The 26,170-nt window shown below is 51.4% G+C and overlaps 3 protein-coding genes across 7 annotated transcripts; 2 read left to right on the top strand and 1 right to left on the bottom strand.

Moving 5' to 3' along the window:
• Nucleotides 1-969: 969 nt before the first annotated feature.
• nedd1 (NEDD1 gamma-tubulin ring complex targeting factor) lies at nt 970-8,924 on the bottom strand. 5 transcript variants are annotated; one of them, XM_061775127.1, is made up of 14 exons: nt 8,770-8,923; nt 7,817-7,971; nt 6,431-6,525; nt 6,224-6,340; nt 5,987-6,127; nt 5,549-5,778; nt 4,544-4,745; nt 4,130-4,256; nt 3,926-4,054; nt 3,381-3,431; nt 3,099-3,310; nt 2,693-3,009; nt 1,792-1,858; nt 1,569-1,721 (listed from the first exon to the last, which is right to left on the bottom strand). In XM_061775127.1, exons 2-14 carry the CDS (start codon nt 7,950-7,952, stop codon nt 1,614-1,616), a joined length of 1,932 nt encoding a protein of 643 aa, XP_061631111.1. In that variant the 5' UTR covers nt 7,953-7,971; nt 8,770-8,923; the 3' UTR covers nt 1,569-1,613. The 5 variants fall into 5 exon arrangements, with proteins under 5 accessions (XP_061631109.1, XP_061631110.1, XP_061631112.1 ...); XM_061775125.1 differs by having other exon boundaries at nt 970-1,858; nt 8,770-8,924; XM_061775126.1 differs by having other exon boundaries at nt 970-1,858; nt 7,817-8,021; nt 8,770-8,908.
• A 186-nt stretch (nt 8,925-9,110) lies between these two features.
• Nucleotides 9,111-12,776, top strand: pclaf (PCNA clamp associated factor). Its single transcript, XM_061775137.1, has 4 exons — nt 9,111-9,301; nt 10,085-10,174; nt 12,118-12,304; nt 12,599-12,776. The coding sequence occupies exons 1-4, from the start codon at nt 9,256-9,258 to the stop codon at nt 12,636-12,638; spliced, it is 363 nt and encodes a 120-aa protein (XP_061631121.1). The 5' UTR covers nt 9,111-9,255; the 3' UTR covers nt 12,639-12,776.
• A 1,344-nt stretch (nt 12,777-14,120) lies between these two features.
• LOC133478715 (L-fucose kinase) lies at nt 14,121-25,493 on the top strand. Its single transcript, XM_061775124.1, is given in 25 exon segments — nt 14,121-14,813; nt 14,943-15,094; nt 15,210-15,260; nt 15,460-15,591; nt 15,653-15,725; nt 15,950-16,047; nt 16,125-16,205; nt 16,307-16,426; nt 17,243-17,402; nt 17,480-17,586; nt 17,661-17,762; nt 19,174-19,347; nt 19,643-19,716; nt 19,784-20,139; nt 20,209-20,286; nt 21,255-21,474; nt 23,083-23,249; nt 23,338-23,565; nt 24,060-24,203; nt 24,277-24,329; nt 24,331-24,397; nt 24,460-24,647; nt 24,725-24,824; nt 24,991-25,214; nt 25,302-25,493. Coding segments are annotated over 25 exon segments (3,294 nt in total). The 5' UTR covers nt 14,121-14,740; the 3' UTR covers nt 25,374-25,493.
• Nucleotides 25,494-26,170: the final 677 nt, after the last annotated feature.

The following is a 26,170-nucleotide window of genomic DNA, read 5'->3' as shown; positions in this document are numbered from 1 at the left end:
AAATATTTGTTTACGGCATTTATTAGCCGTGTCCTGTATGCGCTTGCTTGTATTCTTCAATTAGTGTTTTTGTTTTACTGGAAACGGATGAAGTACGACGCACTCGGATGGCTTTTAAATCCGACCGTTGCAATTCTGAGTCCTGGAACATTTGAGATGTTTCTACCCTTCACGTTCATTTGATTTGATCCATTTTGCATTGGCGCTCCCTCTCTGCAATTTTCCTCCCGCATCCCAAAAACATCCATGCGAGGTTCATTAAAGATGAACACATTGTCCATTGGTGTGAATGCTTGTTACTCTATTTGTGGCCTGCAATAAGATGGCGACCAGTTCAGGGTGTTCGCCGGCTCCTGCCCGAAGTCAGCGGCCCACACGTGACCCGTCAGTAGGAGAAGCGCTTCAGAAAACGGAGGAGGGAGGAATTGTTTCGAGCCGTCGTTCATTTTAAAAGGGCCCAAATCCTCCAAATTCCGCAAATATTGTCCGATTTCTGTCATCTTTCACGAAAGCAGACGGATTATATCGGAGTTTGACATCTGCTTTGACGTTGGAAATCAATGGTGGACATTATGGCCTATTTTCTGACCGATGTTACGAACCAAAACGGGAACAGAATCGTCAATTGATTCTGCGCCGTAAAAAGTCATGAAGCGTCGTGAAGTCCTGATTTTTGATAAAGGAGCGCTAATTAACTTTTTTTTTTTTTTTTTTTTTTACACGATTCATCAATTAATGGGAAAATATTATACAGATTGATTATTAAAATTGTTTCTAAGGATTATCCCAAGGGGAAATTCAATATATATCAAGTATAATCATACTTCTCTCTCTCTCTATATATACATACACACACACGTGTATACAGTAAACCCCCCTCCATTGCAGACCCCGCCACAATAAGTGAAAATCCACAATATAGAAATAACTGCAGAAATGTGGGAAAAAAAAAAAAGTTTTTTGAAATGGGGTTAAGTTCTTCAAACACACTAAAAACAATACCCACACATTTAAACAGAAAATATTGAGAGAGTGAGTGCAAGAGCAATGGCTAAAAAACAAACAAATAATCTAAAAATAACACATGCGGTCCAAAATATAGTGTTTGCTTCCCGGAGAGACGACCCGTACGGTCAAATGCCTTCACTGGTTTCAAAAAATAAAAGAAATCAAAGTATTGCGGAACAATGAAAAACTGCAAAATAGCGGGGGTTGACTGTATACACATCTTTGACCTCAAATGATCCTTTTTTTTTTTCCATTCTTTAAATGAACTCGAAATTCATACCATGTTTTTTTTTTTTGGTTGTCAATGTCTTTGTGTCTCCAAAGCGTTCTCTGTCATCTGTCAATGGACCGTCTGTGGTCGCACTCGAGCGGCTCCAACGACCGCAGACAAATTCCTTGGACTTACTTGGCGAGTAAACATGATTCAGATTCTGATTGGTCTCATTTCACATTTTGAGTTTTTTCCTCCCTTTAATTCATCTCGGATGGTCCGTCAAGCGCAAACTTCTGGCGTCCCGCATCAACCGTGGTCTTTTCAGTAAAGTTCCAATTTGACGTGCTGATCACATGACACATTTTATTGGAATACAGGGAAAGGAGCGTTTTCAGTAGTTGGTCTTGAGGCGAAGGTTTTCCTCCTTGAGCCGCTCGTTCTCCCGCAGCAGGGCCTCGTGGGCCGAGAACTGCGCCGACATCAGCGCGTGGAACTCGTTCTGCGAGACGCACACGTGTGACTTCATCGTCATCGTCATCATCGTCATCGTCATCATCGTCAATCCTCACCAGCTGGATGCAGAACTGCCGAACCATCTCCACCTGCAGGTTGATGGTGTCCTTGTGGCACGCGTCTCTGTGGCGGCGAGCGGGAAGTCACAAGGTGGCCACGCCAAAGTGCACACTTCAAAGCATTTGTGACATTTGCAAATCGACGAGAGCGTATCATTCTGATGCTTTCGATTCCATGATGTCACCAAATCGTTTCCAGAAGATTCCAGCCACGAAATGGAGCGCATGCAAATCAAGAGCAAACCCAGACCACAAGACGACTTTTGGACTTTTTCCCCGAAAAAACCATTTGCGACTGCCACCGAGTTGGGCGTGTCAAACATTTCACACCAAGTCCACCTTTACCTAACCCTACTTTGCTACCCTAACCCCATTTGGAAATGGGCTATTTTGAAACCCCAACCGCGTTCGGAAACCGTACTTTGCCAAACTAATCCCGTTTATAAACCCTACGTTCAAAACGCTAACCCCATTTGGAAAGCCAAACCCGTTTGGAAATCTTACTTTGAAACCCTAATCCGGTTTGGAAACCCAATTTTGAACCATAACCCTCTTTTGAAACCAAACTGTGAACCCTAACCCTCTTTTGAAACCCTACTTCGAATCGTAACCCTGTTTTGAAACCCTCTTCCTGTTTTGAAATGAGAACGTACCCCAATGGATTTTTCTGAGCCAATCGGAATCGAGTATTGACCGAGACCAGGGTATCGTGCTGTGTGCTCTCACACAAACACTGGAGCTGCGCTTCCAAGCGCCTTATTCAAAAAAATACATTCAAACACGGATCGATCTCGACATGTATTTTGTTTTGGAAAATACAGCTGACGTAAGAGCGTCGGAAACCCTTTCCATGCTTTTCCACACTTGCGCGACAGGAAGTGAAAGCGGACCGCCTGACCTGAGCTCGTCCAGCTGTCGGCGGATGATGTCGGTGATGACGTCCAACTGGACGCCGCTGAACGGAGCGCTCGCGCCGCCCGCGGCCGCCACCGGAGAAGAGTCCCGCCCGCGCCCGTCTGCCCCACGGGGCGTCGGGCCCGCCGCGGCGGCGGCGGCGGCGGGCGAGTCGTAGTCGAGCTGAGCTCGAACGCCGTCGGCTCTCCTCGCGCTCGGCTCGGGAGCGAAGGGCGAGGCCGGGTGACGATCGGCCGGCTGAGTTGAGGTGGGCGGAGTCGGACCCTCCCCCTCCGGGCTGGGCGAGACGCCCGTCGATGCCTGTTAGATCAGGAACAACTTCCGTTTACGTTTGAGACGACTTCCCGTTGAGTTGTCGAGTTGAAAAACAGTGTCGTCGAGGTCACGACCTCCGCGGGGTCACCCGCTTCGTCCGGCTCCTCCTCCCTGATGGAGGGCGTCCGGTAGGCCGAGCGCGGGCGGAAGGGCGGCCCCGCCGACGCCGTCCCGCGGGCGGTGCCGTCCCCGCCGGCCGCCCGACCTTCCCTGAGGGGCGAGAACATGTCCAGACTACCGCGGCCCGGCGGCTGAGGAAGCCCCGCCTCCTCGCTCGGCGGGGTCGCTACGGAAACGAAGACAACGGCGTTAGCGACCGACGGCGGCGACGACGGCCGTGGCGCGGCGTGACGAACCTTGAGGTGCGGCGAACGTCTCGTCGGCGCTCGCCAGCGGACTGGCTGCATCTGCGCATGTCACACGTGGGCGTCAGGCACAATGACACGTCACGCCGACATAAGTCGGACACGTCACGTATGTCGCGCTCGCTTGCGTTTCACATTGAATCCATCGGGAGCCGGACAGCGTCATTTTTTGGGAAGGTTACACCTTTCGACTATCTAGACACACGCTTACTTTTGTTTTGGCCAACGTCCTCCCTCTGTAGCAACCCGCTTCTTAGCTATTCGACCATCTTAGAAACATACAACAGCATATTCGCCATCAAACACCTCGACAGGCTCACTCCGGGCGGGCAACCACGTACATCGCACAATGTGCGGGGGCGCGTCAATCAATCGGCAAGGCTTCTTTTGATACAAAAAGTCTGGTCCAATCGGGTCGGAGCGCGTCGCGTGGCGGGCTTTACGGAGCAAAGAAGCAACTGCATCATATGTTATTTGGAAATCAGGTCCAGTTTTTCTTGAATCAAGAATCATAAAATACAATCGACAACCGTTACCTTGTCGCAGTGGCGAAAACATGTCGAGGCTATTTCGTCCGACGCTGCTGAACTTCTCCGTGGCGGGCAGAGGCTCCGCCCCTTTCTGACCGGCCGCGTCTCTGTCGGCCAGCTGAGCTCCGGCGCCACCTGCCGGGAACGACGCACGCTGAGAGACGAGCTCCGCCTTGGGGCGTCACGCGTCGAGAATCAAGGAGAACGGACCTGCGTTTATGTGAGGGGAGGAGCGAGAGGCGGGGGCGGGGGCGGGGGCGGGGCCAAGATGCCCGCCGGACGGCTTGCAGGCGGAGCTCTTGGGGCCGGAAACCCTGGACGAAGACGTTTTGCCCGACTGGAAGAAAAACGCTGCGCTCACAACCGCTCCCTCCGTGAATCGTCTCAGCCAGAGAGTCAGCTGACGTAATTTGCCAACAATTTCATTTGCGACCCAAAATAGCGATTAGGACGTATTGGATTAGCGGTTGGTTACTCTATAAACTCGGTTTCATAGTGATCGGGGATTGGATCGGAGAGATTCCCGACTCGCGATCGCCGCAAAGAGACTCTCCGGCTCAAACAATTCATCGGGACTTCGACCAGACAATCGAAATCGAAATCCGCCGTAACGAGCGGCGCCACCTTGTGTCTCGGGGCGGCGCAGTGGAAGCGCAGGCAGGTGACGGCCGTGTCGTGCGCCGGCGTCACCCCGGTGGGGGCGCTGTTGTTCCTCAAGTCGTAGCGGAAGATCTGACCCTGGGCGGAGCCCGCCAGCAGACCCGAGCCGTCCGGAATGAAGTCCACCGACGTCAACGGGCTCTCCGTGCGGATCGTGAGCAGAATGCTGCGCGCGACACAAACGGTCAACGATGTCGTCGAGGAGGTTCCTTTGCAAAGGTTTTTGGCCTCTTTGTGTGCGTGTTCAATTGATTTGAGAGCTTTTGCATTTGTCTTTGGGAATTCACATTTTTTGTTGCCACTTGGTCAGTGTGTGCCTTTGCGTACGTGTTGTTGTTGTTTTTTTGCACAGTCTGTGTGTGTGTGTGTTTCTGTTGGTCACAGTTGGTGTTGTTTGTGTTTTTGTAAACATGTATTTTTTGTGTCTATATATTTCTCGGCGTGTGTATTTATGCGCACGCATGCTTTGGTTTGTGTTGGCCTGTGCGCATTTATCTGTGTGTGTTTCTGTGCCGTTTTTTTTGTTCTTGCATGTGTTTGTGTGTACGTCTTTTGTGTTTAATTTGGATGTGTTGCTCTGTGGTTTTGTGTACGTGTGTTTGTGTCGATCTGGGTGTAGCCCGCCTCTCGCCCGCAGCATGCTGGGATAGGCGGCGGCACGCCCGCGTGAGGGTAAGCGGCACGGAAAATGGATGGATGGCTGTTTAGCGGGTGTGCATGCATGTTTGTGTACGTGTGTGGCTGTCCGTGTGTATCGGTCCATTACGTGTGTGTGTGTGTGTGAGTCAGTCCGCAAGTGGGTGTATTTGTGCGTGTTGGTTGATGAGCGTGTGTTTGTAGCTGAACATGTTTCACGTATTGAACAACCGACGAGATTCCAGTTTGCCTCCATTTTGGTGCTACGTGCTAATAGAATAACAGACGCTAGTGCGATACTAGTGCAACGATACTATTGCGACGGCAGCTCACATCTTGCTGGCGGCGTCGTAGCAGACGATCTTCTTGTCCAAGCCGACGCTGACCAGCAGCAGCTCGTTGGCGGGCGAGAAGGCCACGCCCGAGCCGGGCGCTTTGTGGGCGCCGCTGAAGGCGTGCAGCTCCTTCTGCGCGTTGGCGTCCCACAAGGACAGCGAGCCGTCGTCCGAAACGCTGGCCAGCAGCGAGCGCTTCAGCCGCGACGCGGCCAGGTCGCGCACCGGCTGCCCCGCGCGCCCCAAAACATCACGTCGCGCGGGTGGGGAAGGAGGACAAATAAAAAGATGGAGGAGGAGGGGAAGATTCAAATGAAAATGAGGAAAAAAGAACAAGAAAGATAAGATGAACAAAAGGAGAAAAGGAAGCTGCGGGAGAAGCAATAATAATAAGAATAATAGTTGGAGGAGGAGGTCAGTCTGCGTGTGTCGCCACCTGCTGGCCGCCGGGTCCGAAGGGTTTGCAGACCGTGTTGGTGGTGAGGCTGTAGAGGACGAGATGCCCGCTGGCCGAGCCCGACGCCACCAGGCTGTCGTTGGAGTTGAACGCCACGCACGTCACCTCGTCCGTGTGATCCTGAACCGCAAAAACCGAAAAACACCACGTCTTCGAACGAACGCGAAGAACACAACGGCGAACACGAGGAGGACGAAGAAGGCGGCGCCGTCTGACCTTCAGCGAGCGCAGCAGCCTGGCGGTCTTCAGGTCCCAGATGTGGACGCAGCGGTCCAGACCTCCGCTGGCCACCAGCTGCGAAGACGAGCTGAGACTGACGCGCGTTTGTCTTTTCTGGAAGCGACAGACAAGACCTGCGTCAGGGCGTCAGGGCGACAGGGCGACAGGGCGACAGGGCGTGGGTTTCGGGTTCGGCTCGCTCACCCCGTGGGCCAGCTCCAGGAGAGCCGCGCGAGGAGACTTGAGACCGGTGACGGCGAGCTTGTCCCCGCCGCTGCCGGCGCTCACCACGTGCTGGTCTGCGGCAGTCGGAGGTCAAGGAACAAAAACGCACAAAGCGCTTTGACGCCGGCGCCTTCGCTTGCCACTTGAATTCCTTCCTTCCGTCGCCGACGTTCACACAGAGAGCCGCGTGTTTTTTCCGGTCCTTCCGTACGCATTGATGGACTCGCGACTGCAAATAACTTACGTGTTGTTTGTCTGAGACAGCGCAAAATAGTGCCACACCGACGACATGTTTTTTTCACCGACAAGATTGAAAAAACTTTATTGGCCGTCAGATCGTTACAGTACTGCGCAACAAGTCACGTGACGAGGCTACAAATAAACTAGCGTTTGGATTCATACGCGACGAAGACGCGGACGCCTTGCGCGGAGCGACTTACGACATGAAAGCCGATCGGCCGAACATGCTAATTATCGGCCGGTACCGATAACACCGATCGGATCGACGTAAAGTCTAGTGTTCAGTATTACAAATTCCAACATTTGACTGGGCTTAAAAGCTTTTAAGCATATGTTTATCCCAAAAAAAATAATACTAATCCAGATTTGTAGCATGTTAAAGTTGTTGTTTGCGATCTTAGGGTCAGGCATCTTTGTTTTCAACAATTCTGACAAACCGTGCAGGCTCAGCTTCCAAAGTTCAGTGAAAATGTCAACCAAAAAAATGTCGTTTTGTAGTTCGTCAAGTGTTCTGAAATGTCAATAGAACTGAAGTGTTCAAGTCATCTTGTGTTTGTTTTAAGTTCAAACAGTGAGTTCCCACGGTCGGAAGCATCTGGTAGAAAGTTCACTGAAAATTGAAATGAATAAATTAGGGCTGGACCGATGACAAATCGGTCAATTATGTGCCGATTTTTTTCTTTTTTACATAACAACGCAGTACAATTTAGACAAAGATACTGACATTCGAGCAATCATTTAAAAAAAAAAAAAAACCTGTTGTTACGCTAAACAAATAGTAAAGGACAAACATTCAAATGTTCTGCCTGTAATTCAGACCTTTATTGGTAAAGAAGTTATTTCATTCATATATATTTTACCAATCAAGTAGCCTATCGGAACGCTAGTCTGCCAAATATCGTAAAATCGGCATCAGCCTAAAAAAAACTATTGAAAATCAGCAATGGTCAGGCATGAAATAAATAAATAGTTGCCTAAATTTTAGCCAGCTTTAAATTCATCTCTCGGGTTTTTTTTAAAGGTCGATATGCATGAAAACGCAGAATATCGGTACTGATCATCGGTGCTCACTTCACTGGCTATCGAATCCCCCCCCCCCCAAAGGCGCAGTGTTGCGGAGGATACTGTTGGAGGTCCAGCAGGCCCGCGCCACCTGGTGGCCAACGTGCGGGTTGAACTGCTCCAGCAGCGTCATGGAATCCGCGTCCCAGATCTTCACCACGTCCCCTGTGGACGCCAGCCTGCTGAGCGCGTCGTCCATGGCCGCCGCTCCCGCCTGCCTGCGCACGCGACGACCACAACCTTTCACCTCTGACCCTTCACCACAACACTGCGACCGTCGAGCATTTATGAAGAAAAAAACTACTTCAAGATCACCTCCGACTACTCATTTTCGTCACGTGGTTTCGGAGGCTGCGAAAACCACGAACGCTGCAACAATTCCACTACTTCGAGAATGCATGTCACTGACTTCAAATCTTCAGAATGTCATTTGCAAACATCGGCTTTGACTTTGGGAACATCTGACGGATGTTACGGACCAAACAAGGCAGTGAAATCATCGTCAATTTGTGTTTTGGCGTTTTCTGCAATGTCCGTTTAAAATGGGAGACCCATTCAAACCCATTCGGCAAGAAAACAGAGAGGGAAAACAATGAACAGTGCCGCATTTGCTTGAAAATGGACGCTTCTGCCATGCCTGATAATATTGTCAACATTTCTGTCAGCTGGGCCTCAACAACTTTCACACTTTGTCGCATGAAAACATCAACACGTGTTGACTTGACTTTTCCTTTCTTGCGTAAGCCCGTGACACCGATCTGACTTCGGAAAGATGAAAATCCAGAACCTCCTCCAGGAAGAAAAGAGAAAAGGTTGCCTTTACGGACGACGAACGTCGTGAAAGTTTGCAAAAGTAGGCGGCTAGCAGCTAAGAGCTAACAAACCAGCCTTTGGAAAGAGTTAGCAGAGCAACGAGCGACTTTCAAAGTTGTCCGTGTTCAACGACACTTAAGTGTCAGCGAGTGGTCGTAAAGCCTCGAATTGCCCCGCGGAAGATGAAAAAGTGGCAAACGAACCTTTTTTCTTGTCTGTTGGGACAAAGTTGATGAAGACGCTTGAAGAACGAGCAGCTGCCGCCACTACGGAGAGCCTCGAGGGACAAATCCTTACAAAAGGCGAATAATCGCCTTCAAAGGTCCGTCAACTTGACTCACACGCTTCGAACATGCGCTTATGACCGCACACGGATTCACCGGTGAATTTAATTGTACAAAACAAATGTTGAACAGTTAGAATGTGGTCATCGTGTGAAACTCGAGCGAATGGACGTCACCGGTGAAAGGAAGGTTTATCAGCAGTACCGGCGTATGCGTGGGGGGGGGCAGCAGAGAGCCGAGCTGCGGCGACACCAACGAAGAAGAAACCTCCCGCCCCGTCCGTTGTTGCGGTTGAAGAGAGGCGGGAAGCCAACGTGAACCTTTTCAACCTTCTCACACAACAACGCTCGCGTCTTGGCGTCTTTCTTTCTTTCTTTCTTTCTTTCTTTCTTTCTGGTTGTGAAGATGGTGCGGACAAAAGCGGACAGCGTCCCCGGATCTTACAGGAAAGGTAAATCGTCCCCTAAGAAAGAAGGGCCTTGGAACCAAACCGTCCTAACTTTGGAACGAGCGTGTTCCTCGCTGAAGTGTCATTGCGTCAGCCGCCCGCACATTCGTAACAAATGGAAAAAGCAAAAGTCCGCCAAATCACACTTTCCTTTGACGTCTGCCGATAATTGGTTTTCTGTGGAGTGACCTGGCGCCCATTTTCGTCCAGGCGCACCGAACTTGTTGAGTTTGATCAAACGATCCGACAAGTCCCGTTACCAAAGACCTTGACTCGACTCGCCACTTTTGTTGACTACGAGGAGACTTTGTAAGATCAAGAAAATGTCCATCTTGAATGTTTTTCTACTCGACTAATCCTTGAAAACAACCGCAGCTGCACACAAAGTGCTGTAGATTTTTTTTACAAAAATAAAGACAGTTAAACATAGGATCAATTAAAACCATACATTAATAGCAACGTTAAAAAAACAATAGTTGAAAGCCAAAGAATAAAAATGAGGACTGAGTATTGTTAAGAACAACACATTTCGATTTTGAGTCTTTGGTAAGTTGTGATGGAATATTGCAGTAGTTGCTTTTAGTCCATTCACCTTGTTGACTATTCTTAAATATGTATTTGTATGCCCACGTGAACGTACATGTTATGCCACTTCACGTTTTAGTCATATTTTTGAGCAATAAAACCGCTGAAAATAAACATTTGCACATGAGAATCGATCATTGAATATTGAGATGCACGGATGAGCCGATATTTCCTACTCAACTCTATTCCTTTTGCTTGCAGCTGTCGCAGCTTCTGCACCCAGGAAGTCTCTGGGCTCCAGCGCGCCCAACGCCGCGTCGTCTTCCACCTCCGGTCAGGCGACCACTCCCGGTCAGACGCACGCACATTTATTACGATACTCTTGAAAGTATTGGTTGATTACTACCGTCTACTGGCGTGCTTGAGAACTCTCTGGATCATATGCACAATCGTCACGGTATCGGCGTTACCGGTCTGGTACCCTTTCGTCGCTCCTTATCGCGCTGTACGTTTTTGTTCTAATTGTTGCAGTGTGAATTGGTTATTCGATAAATGGACTTCATTTGTTGTAAGATCACGAAAGGGACCGCCGGCGGTACGTCCCGCGACCACTCGTCAGATAAAGTGAAGTGTCGGTATTACCTAGTGAACAATCTTTAGCGTTAAAATGGGCACCGCGTGGCGACAAAACCTCCATAAATCCTTCATTTCTGAAGGCTTGCGACGCTCGTGCCATTTGGGTAGTTCTCCGAGACTTTAGCGCTTCTAATCTTTGATCCAAGAAACACAAAGAGCACAGTCCCATGTATTTTGTCAGGTTTCATTTCTAATTGCACAAGTACAAAATAAAATGCAATCAAAGGGAAAAGGGAGGAAATCTATATTCAACTTAAAGGTGAGATTACACAGGGCAACATGAAGCGTTACTGAGATTCGGGAGACGTTCCCGCTCGTAATACGTCAGGCGCCAAGGGACGTCACGGCGAGGATGCTGCGTGCCGTGAAAGATTTGGAAGTTTGCCCTGAGTGCCGTCTTGAAGGAAGAACAAACTTGGGCGTTTTCTGGGACCGACCGGGTCGCGCCGTCGCAGCTCTGCTCGGCCGCTTTGCTGAAAAATCTCCCCGCGGGGGTAGTAGCCTTACTGCCACAACCGGGGTTCCGCTTTGATCGTTACGGCTGAGAATCTCACGGTGACGCCGGCCGGCGGCACGTACCCAAAAAATGCGTCGGGCGGGGGGAGATCTAAGACGGTCGAAACCTGAGAGGTCAGGAACAAGCGTTAAGGCTTCTTTATACTGGCGCTGACGTCACTGCGGCTGTCCCGCACGCAGTTTGCCTTTATATTCCAGCGCAACCCACGCGCGCTGTTTTGAAAACGTACTGCAGTTCTCCTCGCTACGGCTGCTATTGGCGAGGACGCCACAGGGGGGAGTTTCCTCTGCATTTTGTGGGCCATTTCCGGTAGCCGTTTTTCCCTTTCCTTTCCGCAACAACAATGGCCAGCGTGGAACCGTCTCTGCGAGAACAAATGGAGAGAGATGACCAGATGATACGTTGAATTATGCTGCCGAATCGATCGAGAAGGCGGCGGTGTAGATGTTGTACCTAGTCTGGAGGTACAAAAATAACGGTCGTTCGTTTGAATCTAAACTTGGCTTATTGTGTAATTTTGAATTTATCTTCATCGCCAATCCAAGACTGTTGTTCTGCATATTATTTGTTCATTAAGTGGCGACGGGAATGCCAGAGAACAAGTAGCGCAGCTTAACAGATATCAGTAATCAAATCACATTTCATTATTTGCAATATAAGAGGAGCTTCAGCTTTGCATCAACACTTCACTGTCAGTCCTGAGTTCCCCCACTTGGGGGTGCTGTTGCTTCCCTGGCCGGTGCCTTTTGTTGATAACGGAACGTTCAAAAGTGACGAATGGTCTTTTGAGCCATCAGTTAGTGGCTTTGCCTGTCCGACTTATCAAGCTACTGCTAATGAAGTTAGTGCAGACCTTCTGTCTTTTGGTCGTTGTAGCCGGTGGGGGTCGGATTGACTGACTGACTTCTCTTTAGCTTGAGGTGTGTTGTTATTATTGATGGCCATTTATCCTTTAAGAAAGATTTGGAATTTGTCTTTTGGGAATCGGCGCCATTGGTTCCACTGTATATTTTGTCATGGTGGCCGTCTGTTGCCGCGCTTGAGCGGCTCCGACCGCCTGAGGTCAATTCCTCGTGTGTTTGATGATTGTGCTTTTACCCGGGCGGGCACGCGGGATACTGAGTTTTGTCCAATCCCCCAGCAAAGAACAAGTACGCCGGAGGGAATCCCGTGTGCCTTCGGCCCACGCCCACCTGGCAGAAGGGCATCGGGGACTTCTTCGGCGGTCCCGGAAGGAAGCCGGAGAAGGAGAACCGGAAGCCCGGCGAGGAACACGAGGCGGACGACCGAGAGGCCGGCGGCAGCGGCGTGTCCGAGACCGGCAAGAAGTACGTTGCCGCGCGTTGATTTTCGATGGCTGGGGGGGGGGGGGGGGGGGGGGGGTCTTCTCCGCCGCGACACCTTCGCGCACGGGCTTTGTCGTTAGTGCCTCACTTTGCGCATCTGATGTCTTTCATGATAATGAATGACATTTCAAGAACAAGGACATGTGTAGAAACATTTCATGTTGAGCTCGGATCAAAAGGCCAATGTCGATTGTCGTCATTTGACGAGGGATGTTGGACTGATTGAATGCTGTGTAAATGTTTTTTTTTTTTTTTTTTTTCGATACGTGCGTGCAGGTCCAGGCCGCTGCCAGCCGAGGAAGAGGACGACGAATGAATTTGAAATGTAAATGTGTACATAATTGTTTGTATAGTTCATGACTAAGATGTTTTTGTTCTTAAATTGGAATGTTTTGCATGTTTCCACTGCTCCGTATGTTTTGGCAATAAAAAGAAATGACTTATTTGCACTGCTCATCCAGTAATCTGAATAAAAGAAGTCGTAGCCTTCTCTATTCAAAAGTGAGCACTGTGTTTGCAGAATAGTGAAGGACAAAGGTTTAATTCACTGACATGCTTTGTCCTCAAAAACATTCAGATAGGAGAATGTTTTATTTTTTGGTAAATAGATTGTCAAATGAAATACATTTATGGTCAAATAAGATGATTTGAAAACTTTGGATTATCGTGTAGACCTAGTCATGTTGTGAGACATGTTTAAAATGATTAATTTTTCTTTCCGCCTTGAGATGCGTTTGTATTTATTTTTTTTGCTCAACGTGCTCAAATGTGCAAGTGCTGACACGAAGGCCTCCAATTTTCGGCGGTTGACCAATGAGGAGCCAGCGTGCAGGCGGAGGCGGGACTTGATCAAACGCACTGTCATGTGATTTGCGATTTGGCAGCGTTGTCACGCCGGCGAATGACCAATGAGCAGCCGGCGTCAGGCAGCGCCGTGCAAGCGGCGGAGGCACTTTAGTGAACTGGTGTACTGAAGAACTGAAGCGTGATTCGTTCGTGGAACTTATAGTTCGCGGTCCGTTAGACACGAGTGATTTGTTCATGGAGCTGCTTGGTTTGTGATCCGCTAAGGTGCGATGTACTCGGACGATGAATGATTCGTTTGCGCAAGGGGCGACGTACTACGCAGTGAACGTACTCGAGTGATTTGAACCGCAAATCCTGACGTCCTCGCGGGATTAGCTTTCACGAGCAGCCGTTTCCTCAAGCTAACGGCTAATGTGGAGTCAGATTTAAAATACATGTCAATTAATAATACGTGTTTTTACGTACACATATAGATCATTCCTTCTGTGTCTCTAATGCGATTATTAAAGCTTTTTATTTCATAATAATAACATGAAACTTCCAAAGCGCTCAAAGCCGCTTTCCACGAATCAGATGACAAGAAGAGTCATCCTTTTCCACGTGAGCCTCTCTCCTGCATCCTCCTCTGGAACACCAGCAGCCCTCATGTCTTCCCTCACGACATCCATCCACCTTCTCTTTGGTCTTCCTCTCGCTCTCTCGCCTGGCAGCTCCATCCTCATCATCCTTCTACCAATATACTCTCTCTCTCTCTCTCGCTCTCCTCTGGACGTGTCCGAACCATCCAAGTCTGCTCTCTCGAACTTGGTCTCCAAAACACCGAACCTCTGCCGTCCATCTGATGAGCTCCTTTCTAATTTGATGCAACCCGGTCACTGCGAGAGCGAACCTCAACATCTTCATGTGCTCTGCTTCCTGTCGTCTCTTCAGTGCCACTGTCTCTCATCCGTCCATCATGGCCGGCCTCACCACCGTTTTAGAAACTTTGCCCTTCATCCTAGCAGAGACGCTTTCCACCTCTTCTTCGAGTTCCACCCACAGTAGCTGAATTTCCACGTTGTTAACCCGGGCCACGACCGATCCGGTATGGAATTCTTGGGATGAACGCTCATATGTGTACGAACTTTGCAAAACGCGCTGCCGCCCCGTCGACACGCGCACAATGAATTGGCAAGCATCGCCAAGCGCAGTGAGGTCTTAAAACACGTCTGCTAGTCACCGCCCGGTGGAGACGTCCTCGAGCGCTAAACAAACGCCGCCTATTGGAGCCGTACGGCAGCGCGAGTGGGCCAAAAGCCACCAGCGGAGTTTGCGACCGGGCTACACAGGGAAGCTAAACACTCGTCACTTTTCAATCCGAACAGGCAACCGGCGACGAAATAGCTGCCGTAGAAAAGTTGGTTAGTTTTACCGATCTGTTGGCATCTTTGTCCGTGCCAGGCCAGCTAGCTAGCTAGCGTACAAAGCGTTGTGCTCGTCGAGCTCAAGCTAGAAGTCGTTTTGAAGGAAAAACCAATCCAAATAATAGAGTCGTCCCTTTTTATTAGATGATGTTTTGAAGGAAGAAGATACAAATCATACATTCGTAATTTGATGACGTTTTGAAGGAACATGTCCGCCTTCAGCTGGACCGTGGTGGTCCTCACCTGCCAGCACAAGGACAGCGTCTACGCCTTCCACAGAGGTGCAGTACACGCGGCCGCCTGCACTCCTTCGGGAAAACAGCCGCCACGGGACTTGTGTCGCTTCGTCTTCGTCTTCGTCTTCGTCTGCTTGTTATCCTGGGACGACAAGCGTGTGTGTTTGTTTGCAGAGTTGGAGTTGCGTCAGCGTGGCGGAAGCGTGTGTGCCGGTGCGATGCTGTTGACGGTGCAGGACCGCCAGGAACCGCTGGGCAGCGGGGGTGCCACGCTCAACGCGCTCCTGGTGGCCGCAGAGCACCTGAGCGCGCGCGCGGGACACACTGTGAGCATGCGCATGCGCGCGCACACAAACGTAGACATGCACGCGTGACACACGCGATCACTGGTACCGCCACGTGATCATGTGACCTGGACTACTTCCCGTTGTGCTTCGTCAGGTGGTGACGGCGGACGTTTTGGATGAAGCTCACATCCTCATCCTCCACACGGTCAGTTTGTCCTTCAGCAGAAGTCCCAGATAACTTTGGCAAATATTAGTGCCTTACCGGACCCCCACACCACCCCCACACACACTGAACGCAGCCGTCCTTGCAGCTTCCGCAAACACCCGTGCAGGTTCTGCTGGTAGTTGTGCAGCTTGTGTGTGTGTGCGCGTTGTCCTTCACGCGCGTGCGTGTGTCCACGCAGGGTCGCGACTTCCCGTGGAGTTCGTGCAGCCGAGCCTTCTCGTGGCTGCCCGCGGAGAATCCCGCCACCGCGCTCGGGGTTGAGGCCCCCGTCTGCTGCGTGGACGTGCTCATCCGCTGCCTCACGCAACAGGTGCGTGCGTGCGTGCGTGCGTGCGTCACTGTGCGTCTTCCTCTTGTGGTCGTCCTCTCAGGTCTGTCCCGGGTCCCCTCCCGGTGTGTGGGTGTGCAGCACCGACATGATGTTCAGCATCCCTGAAAACTTCGGTCAGAAAGACGCGCAGCGCAAAAATCCTTGTTTGGTTCCGCAACAACACTACTCAACACCTCTGTGTGCGTGTTCGTGTGTCTGTATGTGTGTACATTTTGTCGTGTGTTTCTGTGTGCAATGCTGTGTGCGTGTCTGCCTTTGTTTGTTTATACGTGTGGAAATGTGTCTGTGTGCGTGTGTATCCACGTGTGCGCGTACCTGCCGCGCGTGTGCGTGTTAGCGTTGTCGTGGGACGGCTTCTCAGGCGTCCGCGCCGTGGCGCTCCCCGGCGACGTGTCGTACGCCGCCGATCACGGCGTCTACTTGAGCGACCGGACGGTGAGACGAAACCCCGTCGACGTCCGCCAAGCCGCGACGGACGCTCGTGCTCGCTTGACATTGGTCTGGCGTTCCAGGGTCACATCAAGGACATCATCTACAAGGGGAGCCGGGAGCAGGTTCAACAAGCCCTGATGCATGATGGGAAAGTGCCTCTGGTGACTCACACCCACGCAGAAACATTCGTGTGTTGTGAGCATCAGCTCATTCAACCTGTGTGTGTGTGTGTGTGCGCGCGCGCGCGCTCATGCGCCCGCAGGTGTCGGGGCCGGTGTTCTTCGGCCGCTCGGCAGCCGAGAAACTTCTCCAGACGCACGTGACTCCGCCTCTGGACGGCTGCACCTACTTGGGCCTGGACTCCGGAGCTCCGCCCCTCCGGGTAGCTCCTCATCGCCGCTCCTGCCCAACCAGTAGCAAAAATGGGCAAAGAACTATTTTGTCGAAATATAGTTCCTTGACACCGAGATGCCACAAGATGGCGACAAATCTCAATTTTTGTCGAAATCAAACTCCAACTTTCCTCAACATAATTCCTTGACACAAAGACGCCACAAAATGGTAAAAGGAAACGCCTCAACTCACTTTAGCAAAGTTCCTTGACACCAAGATGGTGGCAAAACTCAATTTTTGTCTAAATAAAATTCTTCAACTCACTTCAACCTACAGCGGTGCCTTCAGATACGAGTAACTTTTGAGTTTGTCGTTTCGATCGATTTGAATGCATTTTTTTTTGCTCTGGGCTCTTTTGAATCCAGTTAGTTTGAGGGTGTTGAATTTGCACAACACACAATTTGATTGCTTTCTTCTGCGTAATTTGATTGATTGATCATCTGTACGTATTCGCTACTCTTTTTGTGACTATTTGTGTCGTAGGTTCTTCCCCAACATCCACAGCGCTTAGCTCCGGTATGGCAGTAATAATGAGCCATATAATGTGTACAATCATTTCTTATTGAGGACATCCTTATCCTGGGTTTTGTCAAGGATACCGAACGTTTCTGGCATTTTTCTTTTTCAAATTGTCTGTGTTTCTTCCCGCATAGCTTTGCATCAATTACCAAGCCAAGAAAGCTGTTCTATTTCAATTGAAGTGACCTTGATTGATTGGTTTAGATTTTGAAACTTGGAGTTTGATCGCTCCAGTGGCAAAAACTACGAAGGACTAAGTTGTGTGTGTGCGTGCGTGTTTCTGCAGCTGTCTCTGTTCCTGGACGTGCTCAAGTGTTTGTGCTGCGATCAGAGCGAGGATGAGCTGACGGGCGCCGACGCTCCTGCGTCCGGGCCGCAGGGGGCGACGTTGCGGCGTGGCAGGAAGGAGCTGCGCAGGATCCTGAGAGGAACCCCGCTCACCTTGGGTGCGTCCTCATCACGTTGTCGAGCGGGCGCGAAGTGGACCCGTTCCGCCGTTCAAGCGCCCTCTTCCCGTCCGCAGCGTACGTCCCGGGCGGTCGCTACGACTACATGACTCTGTCCGGGCGGCGACACGTCCTCCGTCTGACCTCTGACCCCGCACAAGGACACGCCCTCTCCCACATCCAGGTGACGTCTTCGAACGTGTCTTCCGCTCGGTCCTCAGAGGGCCTGACGCCGCCCGGCGGCGTGTCCCCCTACAGGTGGCCGGCGCCGTGAGCGGAGGAGGTCGGGTCATCAACAGCGTTCTGGAGGGAATGGTTACCGTGGCGACCGGGGCTGTGGTGCAACACTGCCATCTGCAGGTCAGGAGGTCATTTCACTCCTTGTCGACTAAATCATGAGTGAAAGGAAAAATGGAATGCTTTTCAACACTATTTGGGCACTGTTGATGACATTATTGTTGTCACATTAGTACAACGTAGCGTCAACTATTATAACATTATTTTCCCAGGCCTTGTTGGACTTTTTGGTTGCGTGCAAATATGTAATGTAATTTTGAAGCTTAGCTTTTAACTAACATCAGTAGTGCTTGTCTACAGTATACATAAGAAAAAAAGGTGGAACACCCTTATGCCCCTGGATGTTCCACCTAGCAGTCTTTCTACAGCCAGCAGATGGCGCTTCGACTTCAGTAAATCCATTTTTATTTATTCATTTGCTCCCGTAAGTCATTAAACACTAACTCTTTGGGAAAGTCCATAAATATGACATAAAATTGCTCCCTTGTCCAAATATTGATAATCGGTGTCACCTGGTAGCAGACTTCCAAAAACTGAAGTTGAGTGGCTGAATCGAGAATGAAACCCATTTTCAAAAAAGGTTTTTGGGGGGGTTTGGCCAAAAGTGGCCACGATTGAGCAAAACGATACAATTTGATGTACCGTATTTCCACGACCGTATTAAAAGGCGCAGTCTCAGTTACGGGGCCCATTTCTGTATTTAACACATATATATATATATATATATATATATATATAAGGCGCACTGTATTATTGGGCGCAGGCATGGTAAAACATACGCTCGCTTAAAACATACGCTAGCCTGCATGCACGCATGCTAAAACAATGTTTTTAAAAAGGCAGCGGGAGCAAAACGGAGTTTTTATTTGGTTAAAAAAATGTAACCAAAAAAAAAAAAACCCACCCCGGCACGATATACCTACTGGGGGCGTGGCTTTAGCGTCCTACTTCACGCAGCCTCCCCCTGTCCTCAGCCGCGTCCGCTTTTCCTCCGTGTAAGAAGCGTGTCGGCAGGAAGTGCTAAAAAACAAACAAACAAAGTCAAGCGGAGCGCTCATCACACAACAACATTTATAGATGTTGGAACTCGGTGCACACACAAGGCGCACCGCATTATGAGGCGCCCCGTCCATTTTGGAGAAAATGGAAGACTTTTACGTGCGCCTTATGGTCGGGAAAATACGGTACAAGGTATAATATTGCTATATTTAAAGACCTCAAGTTGGGGAAATGACAAAAATCCTTATCTTTGTTGCTCTGCTTATATTTAAGAGATTTTGACGTCAGCGCGCATGAATTTCAAATGATAGCCCGCAAATGGAACCACACAATGAATCGTGGGAGATATTGATGCAGTGTGGGATATGCACGAGGACACAAAATCCAGTTGGGGATGTTCACATAGCAACAGTGCTCCGGAATGGCCAACTGGCTTGTCATAAACCTTCAAGTGTTGTCGCCACCTGTGCGCCAGGGTCCCCTGCGCGTCCCTTCTGGCTGTTTACTGTCAGGCCTCGACGCGGCCACGTCCCCCGACGTCGGACGCCTGGCGCTGGCCGATGACGTCATCGTTCAGGGACATCGCGTCGAGCTGGGGGACCTGAAGCTGAAGGTCTACACTGCGATGGGAGGACTGGACGACCTGGAGGTACGCGGCGGGACCGGGACCTCGCCCTGGCGGCTGACGTCGCTTCGCGTTCCCTTTTGTCTTCGAATGTCCCATCTTGTCCCATTATGTCTTATCAGATCCCATAATGTGCCATTATTTACCCTGCCTGTTCTAATTTGTCCTGTCCCACGATGCCCCGTAATATCTCACATCGTCTCATTATGTGCGCCATTATTTTGTCTTTCCGTGCTCGTCGTGTCCTCTGTCGTCCACTGTTGTGTCCCATCATTTCCCGCCGTAACGTCCCTTATCATGTGACGATGTTTGTCCTCAGCTGCGCTGCGATGACGAAGGCGCGTCCTTCCTCAACGTGCCTTGGCGCGTCGTCTTCAGCAGGACCGGCATACAGTACTACCTCCATCTTAGATCTTCGGCCTCCGGGTGCGGTACTGGAAGTGATGTCATTGTGTGTCAGGCCGCAGGACCTGTGGGCGGCGGGAGAAGGGCGCTCCCTGCTCGAGGCGCGGCTCTTCCCGGCCCTGCGCCCCGGAGAGGGTGGCGTGGGCGTGGCGGGGGGCGTGGCCTGGCTGCTGGGCGGAGCCGGGTGCGTGCGGCGTTGGCGGGAGGCGTGGCGACTTTCCCTGAAGGAGGTCCTGGCGCTCACGCACCAGGAGGCGGAGCTCCGGTGGAGGGAGACCTTGCTGTTCCTGGCGGGCAGGAAGCGGACGAGAGACGCCCTGATGGGGCGAAGCGACGTCTGCGTGCTGCCCAGCTTCAGGGCCGCCGTCGCGGCCGGGCAGCAGGGGGCGCTGCTCGACCTGCTGGACGCCAGTGAGACGCCAGTCTGCGCTTTTGCTTTTGATTGGAAGTTACTGATTGATGACAAGTGTCACCTGTCAGTCGCAGCAGGAAGTGGAGCTGAGCAGGGGGAGGAGCCACACCGTAAGCAGTCGCACGATGATGATGGCGATGTCCACGGTTAGTACAGAAGTACGTACTTTATTCGTCTTGCGAGTCGTCGCCGTGTCTCCCCCAATGTGTCGCGTGGTGTCAGGAGATGAGTAGGGAAACATCAGTTAGGTTTGGGGTCGGTGGATGCGCGGTAGAATGAACTCGGGTCAACCCGCGGCAGAGAAGGCGTCATTCTCACCCGGTTGGATAACTGGACCAAAACACGTCGACACTTGCAACGTGACAAGTGGCCGCCATCTTTGTGGAGCTTTGAGAGAAAAAAACATTCTTCTGCAATCCTCCTTGTCAAAAAAAGCCCCACAGGCTCCAAAGTGACTCGTGGCCGACGTCCACGGCCTACGCGACTGGCAGCACTGGTCTTCTCACCAGCGACGTTCAATTCAGGCTATTTTAGTGGCGTTTTAAGGGCAAGTGCCAGCGTTGCGGTTATGTTGATGCGTCCGCTTGGAGAACCCCTCGGGATTTCGGCCCATACCGTTGGTGGATGTTTTCGACTGGCAATTGTCAGCCAATTGGAGAGTGGAGAGGTTCCCGCCTAGCAGCGTAGCGAATGGAAGGGGCGAGGAGATCTGTTGAGAAATCAGGAGCTAAAACCGTTGGACTCCAATTGGAAGGCCAGATTTTCTTCAGGCAGCATCACACCCAAACCTTCCCCACAAATTCCATTTTTTTCCGGAACCCATCGTTCAATTTTCCAAATTCTCGGGTTGTAGCGGACATTGCAGCCATACTAAGCATTTTGACTGAAGGAGTGCGAGCGCCGTTTACACCCGTGAGATAGTTTTGAGCGAAAATCCCCTCATTGTTTTGATTGTCCTCACGCCGCCAAGACTTTCCTGGAATTGTGACCTCGGCGCTCATAAAGGTCTGTGTTACGTCAAGGAACAGATGTTCGCGTCTCACTTGAGCCATGCGTCGGTCCGCGACACGAGGGATCGGTGTTTGTTTTGATGACTAATTTCTGTGTGACAAAGTGTCCGCCAGCGAGGGAGCCCGGATGGGCGTGTCCGCCCGCTGCCTGTCGTGCATCGCGGACGTGTTGACGTGCTGGGCCGAAGCCGAGGGCGGCGGCGGACTGAGGAGCGGACCGTCCGCCAACGAGAACTGGAGCGCCACCTACTCCCTGTTGGAAAAGGGAGATGTGAAGGGCGGAGTCAAGGCCCTGGCGGAGCAGCGAGCTCATTGGCTGAGCAGGTGAGAATACATGTCCGTGGGTATTGTTGTTGCTCTGTTTGAATGTGTCGCGTCTCCGCATGTGGTAAAGTGGCAGTTGTTTGAAGGGTTAGAATTTTCGTTAGCCCGTCAGTGGGGTTTTGCACTACATGTTAGCGCTCAAATCCTGTAATTCTGCCAATGGACCTCCATGCCGGTCGCCGGTTGTCCATAATGAACATCGTGTTCAGACGTAAGGGCGTCTCCAGGGCACCTTTAGGCTGCGGTTCGATGATCCACTAAATGCGGTCATTTAATCGGAAAGGACCCAAACGTGATGTGAGGGTTTGCTGGGAGCGTCTGGCAGACGCTCATCAAGGTCTGTGTTGCGGCGGCGGTCCCCGAACCCGTCGGTAAGAGATGCCGTCAGGCTGAAGGTGAAAGAACGCAGCTACGGTGGTCGCTCAGGTCAAACGTCCGGGTGGCTTCGAGGAAATTCTGGTCCGCCATCCGGCGTCCCGGGAGACGCCGTCAACACTGTGTATGGTGCTGATGACCTCAACTCAGGACGCTGTGAGTCGCCGAAGACCTCCTCAGTTCCGCTGACACGCCTTCCTACAGTCCCCTCCAAAAGTATTGGAACGGGAAGGTCAATTCCTTTGTTTTTGGCATTCGGGCTTTAGATCAAAAGGTGAATATGAGACAAAAGTTCCGAATTCCAGCCTCTTTCAGTTCTTGTTTGGTTTTCCCTTCAGTCTCCTCTTCAGGAGCTAAAATGCAGGCTCTGTTGGGTTAAGGACCGGTGATTGACCTTCCACTTTTTCCCCCTGATGCAAACCGCTCGTCAACAAAAAGAATCGGAAGGCCATATTGGATTGTGCAAAGAAGTACAGCGATGAGCCACAACGGAAAGGCCAAAGTGTGAAGAAAGAAAGGATCAAAGCACACAAGCTCATCTGGTCATGTCATGGCTGCTCACTCGTCTTTACTGATGATGATGATGATGTTGATCAATTCTCAAGTGTACGAAACCATTTTGTCCGGCAATTTACAGAAAAATGCATCCACACAACAAAGGACTTCATTAGGGGGGAAAAAAAGTCTTAGACTGGCCAAGTCAGTCACCGGACCTTAACCCAACAGAGCATGCATTTTACCTCCTGAAGAGGAGACTGAAGGGAAAACCACCCGCAGAAACTGAAAGAGGCTGCAGTAAAGGCCTGGAAAAGCATTGCTAATGAAGAATGCAACAGTCGGGTCAAGTCAACGGGTCGCAGGCTTGATGCACTTATTGCAAGTAAGGGTTATGCCACCAAATAGTCAACGTTAGTCACTCGAAGTTCATTTCATCATGTCTGTTCCAATTACTTTTGCTCACTTGAAAAGTGGGTGGCTTCAAACAAAAGCTGCTCTGTCCCGAGTTGTTGAACACATCAAGATGAAAGCCGGAATTCGGAACTTTCGTCTCATATTCATCTTTTGATCTGACCTTCCCCGCGACCTGACCCTGGATAAGCGCAAGAAAATGGATTGATGGATGTTGAAAGTGTGTGTAACTGGTAAAACTATACCTCCCCACCAACGTGGATGGGGTTCACTGTATCCGCCGGGATGCTGTTAAAGTTACTCGCCCCCCCCCCCCCCCCACAGGCCCGACCTGCTGGTGCGGGCGGCGCGCCACTACGAGGGCGCCGCCCAGGTGCTGCTACGCCGGGCTGTGATGTCATCACAGAAGTTTGTGGACATTGGCCAGGGGGAGCTCCCGCCTCTTGAGCAGTGGCATGAAGTGGAGTGTCCCGCCAGAATCGATCTTGCTGGTGATGAGTGACTCAATTGCACGAAAACATCACAAACCGTCGATGAGATGATCAATAAGATGATCAAAATGTGCGGACTGCGTTCCAGGCGGCTGGAGCGACACACCGCCCTTGGCCTTCGAGCACGGCGGCTGCGTGACCAACGTGGCGGTGAAGATTGACGGGCGGCGGCCTATTGGCGCCCGCGCGCGACGCATTAAAGAGCCCCGCCTCCTGTTGGTCAGCCACAGCGGGGGGCGGGACTCTGCCATTGCCACGGAGACGGTGTGTGAGACCATGGACCACCTCAAGGACTACTGCCAGCCCAGCGCGCCCGGTACCGCCTCACTTCCTTTTCCGAGTGTGTCGGCCTCAACTTGTTGCTATGGTGACCAGTTGTGTGCGTGTGCGTGTGTGAGTGGTTACCATGGTGCACAGATGCGTGAAGTCACCTTTTGACGCCACAGCGATCTCATGTGCTTTGATTCAGGCTGCAACTGCGTCCGCCATTACATGGTCGATGCAATAAAAACATTCAAATAAATATTGAGGCCATCATTTATTGAAGATTACGATGATAGAGTAACGATTGTGCATTTGAACAGTATGCAGAATTATTTTTACCCTATGACAAAAGATACTGCAATAATTGTCCCGTGGTAAAAGTTTGAAAATCTGTGTGAATTTTTGAAGGTCGGCGTGTGCGTGAAGTGGGTCGGCTTGTTGCCATGGTGACCAGTTGTGTGTGAAGTTGGCTTGTTGCCATTTTGACCGGGTGTGAGAAGTCCCCTTGTTACTAATAACGTGTGTGTGTGTGTGTGTGCGTGTCAGGTGCTCTGCTGAAGGCGGTGTGCGTGTGCGCCGATGTGGTGTCGCCGTCCTCCCAAGATCCTTTAGGGCGTCAGCTGACTGCTTGCTGGGGCGGAGGTCTGGAGCTCCACGGTTGGTCGGCGCTGCCCACCGGCTCGGGACTCGGTGAGAGACGCTCGGCGAGACATACGGCCGCCGACGAGCCATCGGTTCACGTGGCGATGTCGTCGGCTCGCAGGTACCAGCAGCATCCTGGCGGGGGCGCTCCTGGCGGCGGTCTACGCAGCCACGGGGCCGATCGTACACAGGCGATGCGCTCATACACGCCGTACTGCACCTGGAACAAGTCCTCACCACAGGTAAAGCACATGTCCGGTCACGCGCGATCGCATCCCATGGCGTCGCTTTCTCCTCTCGCCAGGGGGGGGCTGGCAGGACCAGGTGGGCGGTCTGGAGGGCGGTCTTAAGGTGGGCCGGTCCCAAGCCCGTCTGCCGCTGCGGGTGCACGTGGAACGCCTGCGGCCCCCGGACGGCTTCGTGGAGGCTCTGGAGCAGCGCCTTCTGCTGGTCTACACCGGGAAAACCAGACTGGCTCGCAACCTGCTGCAGGTCGCACGCACGCACGCACGCACGCACACGTCCGCACTTTGGAAGTGACAATTGTGCGCCCGGGTGTGTTTTCACAGGATGTGGTGCGCAGCTGGTACAGCCGTCTTCCTGCGATGGTTCGCAACCTTCAAGAGCTTGTGTCCAACAGCGAGGACTGTGCACGTGCCTGTCTTGACGGTCAGGCGCATCAACACTGCACTTGTGTGTGTGTGTGTGTGTGCGTGCGTATGTTGGTCTATTTGAAATTTGTGTGTGTACGCATTTTTCGAAAACCGGCCAAACGGTTCGGTCCGAATGTGTCTCATTCGGTCCGTGGGCACCCACGCTTTTTGTACTTCTTCAGGTTGCTTGTCTTCGTTGGGCCGCTGCCTGGATCGTTCGTGGCGCCACAAGAAGCGGATGGCGCCAGGCTGCGAGCCGGCGTCTGTGCGCGTGATGATGGAGGCGCTGCGCCCGCTGGTCCTGGGTCAGAGCCTGGCGGGCGCCGGCGGCGGCGGCTTCCTCTGCCTGCTCACCCGCCGGCCCGCGCAGAAGGACGCCGTCCTTCGGGTCCTCGCGCGCACGCCGGTCAGTAACGTGCGGCCGTCGGGGGTCCCGTCGTTACCGTGGTCGGCTTGTTCCCATGGTGACCCGCCGTGCCGTGTGTGCTTTTAGGGTTTGGGAGACTTCAGCGTCCACACGGTGCAACTGGACATAGATGGCCTCACAGTACTCCAGCCAGTATGAACGCACGCGTGCGCGTGCATTATTAATATGATACATAACATAATCATGTTTTGACTAGCAAGAGAATGTAGCGGTGGAATGTGGATTTTATATTTAATACAGAGCCCTGATGCATTTCTACAGTGTGTGTCTCTTTGTTCTCCTGTCAAGTCGCCATTGAAACAGCCAAGTGGGCGGGGCTAGTGTGACGGGTGGGATCAAGAAGCGACCGGGCAAAAAAGTGCATTTTCATATTTCTAATGACTCTTTGTGGTCAGGCAGGCCAAAGCCGTGTCTAATATTAAAGCATAATAGCATTGCCGTCTTGGGGCCGAAGTGATTTGAGGAGCTCCATCTTGTGTAATATGACTTTTGCCGTCTCAGCTGTGTCGATCGGGGTGGCATTTAAGTGGCGCGTGTTTCGCGTTGTCATTCAGTGGCGTCGTGAATGAGCACGCGTGTACTCCGATTGACCAGTTAAATTAGCGCCCTTGGTCAGCAGAGTGACGTATTTATTTGTTGTTTAGCTTAACTCGTGTATTTGTTCATTTGTAGGGGGGGAAAACAAGTGAGCAAAATCAACGTAAACGTGTGTTTTTGGGGGGGGGGATTGAATTGCTTTTCACTCCGGGTCATATTGTAATGGGATGTCTTTTTCTATGTGTTTAGTTCTCACAGTGCCGAGTAAATAAAAAGTAGGTTTTTAGCGGAGCTCTTCGAGATTGTCTGCTTTCTTCGCCATTGGTGGGTTTTAGGCCCTTTCTAGAACACTTTAAGATGCCATAAGATGGCGCTGATTAGCAATTGGTGTCAAGGAA

Source organism: Phyllopteryx taeniolatus, chromosome 5 (assembly GCF_024500385.1).
Source record: "Phyllopteryx taeniolatus isolate TA_2022b chromosome 5, UOR_Ptae_1.2, whole genome shotgun sequence".
NCBI classification, from domain to species: Eukaryota; Metazoa; Chordata; class Actinopteri; order Syngnathiformes; family Syngnathidae; genus Phyllopteryx; species Phyllopteryx taeniolatus.
Note: the sequence above shows the minus strand (reverse complement) of the source record. Positions and strands in the feature narration are given on the sequence as shown.

Bases quoted from the DNA above. Each gene is read 5' to 3' on its own strand.
- nedd1 (XM_061775125.1), bottom strand. From the start codon at position 7,952: ATGGACGACGCGCTCAGCAGGCTGGCGTCCACAGGGGACGTGGTGAAG. The intron at 4,746-5,548 runs GTGAGCTGCCGT...TGTCGCGCGCAG, and splicing joins TACGACGCCGCCAGCAAGAT to CATTCTGCTCACGATCCGCA. The intron at 1,859-2,692 runs GTCAGGCGGTCC...TCGCCGCCACAG, and splicing joins CGACAGCTGGACGAGCTCAG to AGACGCGTGCCACAAGGACA.
- pclaf (XM_061775137.1), top strand. From the start codon at position 9,256: ATGGTGCGGACAAAAGCGGACAGCGTCCCCGGATCTTACAGGAAAG. The intron at 10,175-12,117 runs GTCAGACGCACG...CCAATCCCCCAG, and splicing joins CGGTCAGGCGACCACTCCCG to CAAAGAACAAGTACGCCGGA. The intron at 12,305-12,598 runs GTACGTTGCCGC...ACGTGCGTGCAG, and splicing joins GTGTCCGAGACCGGCAAGAA to GTCCAGGCCGCTGCCAGCCG.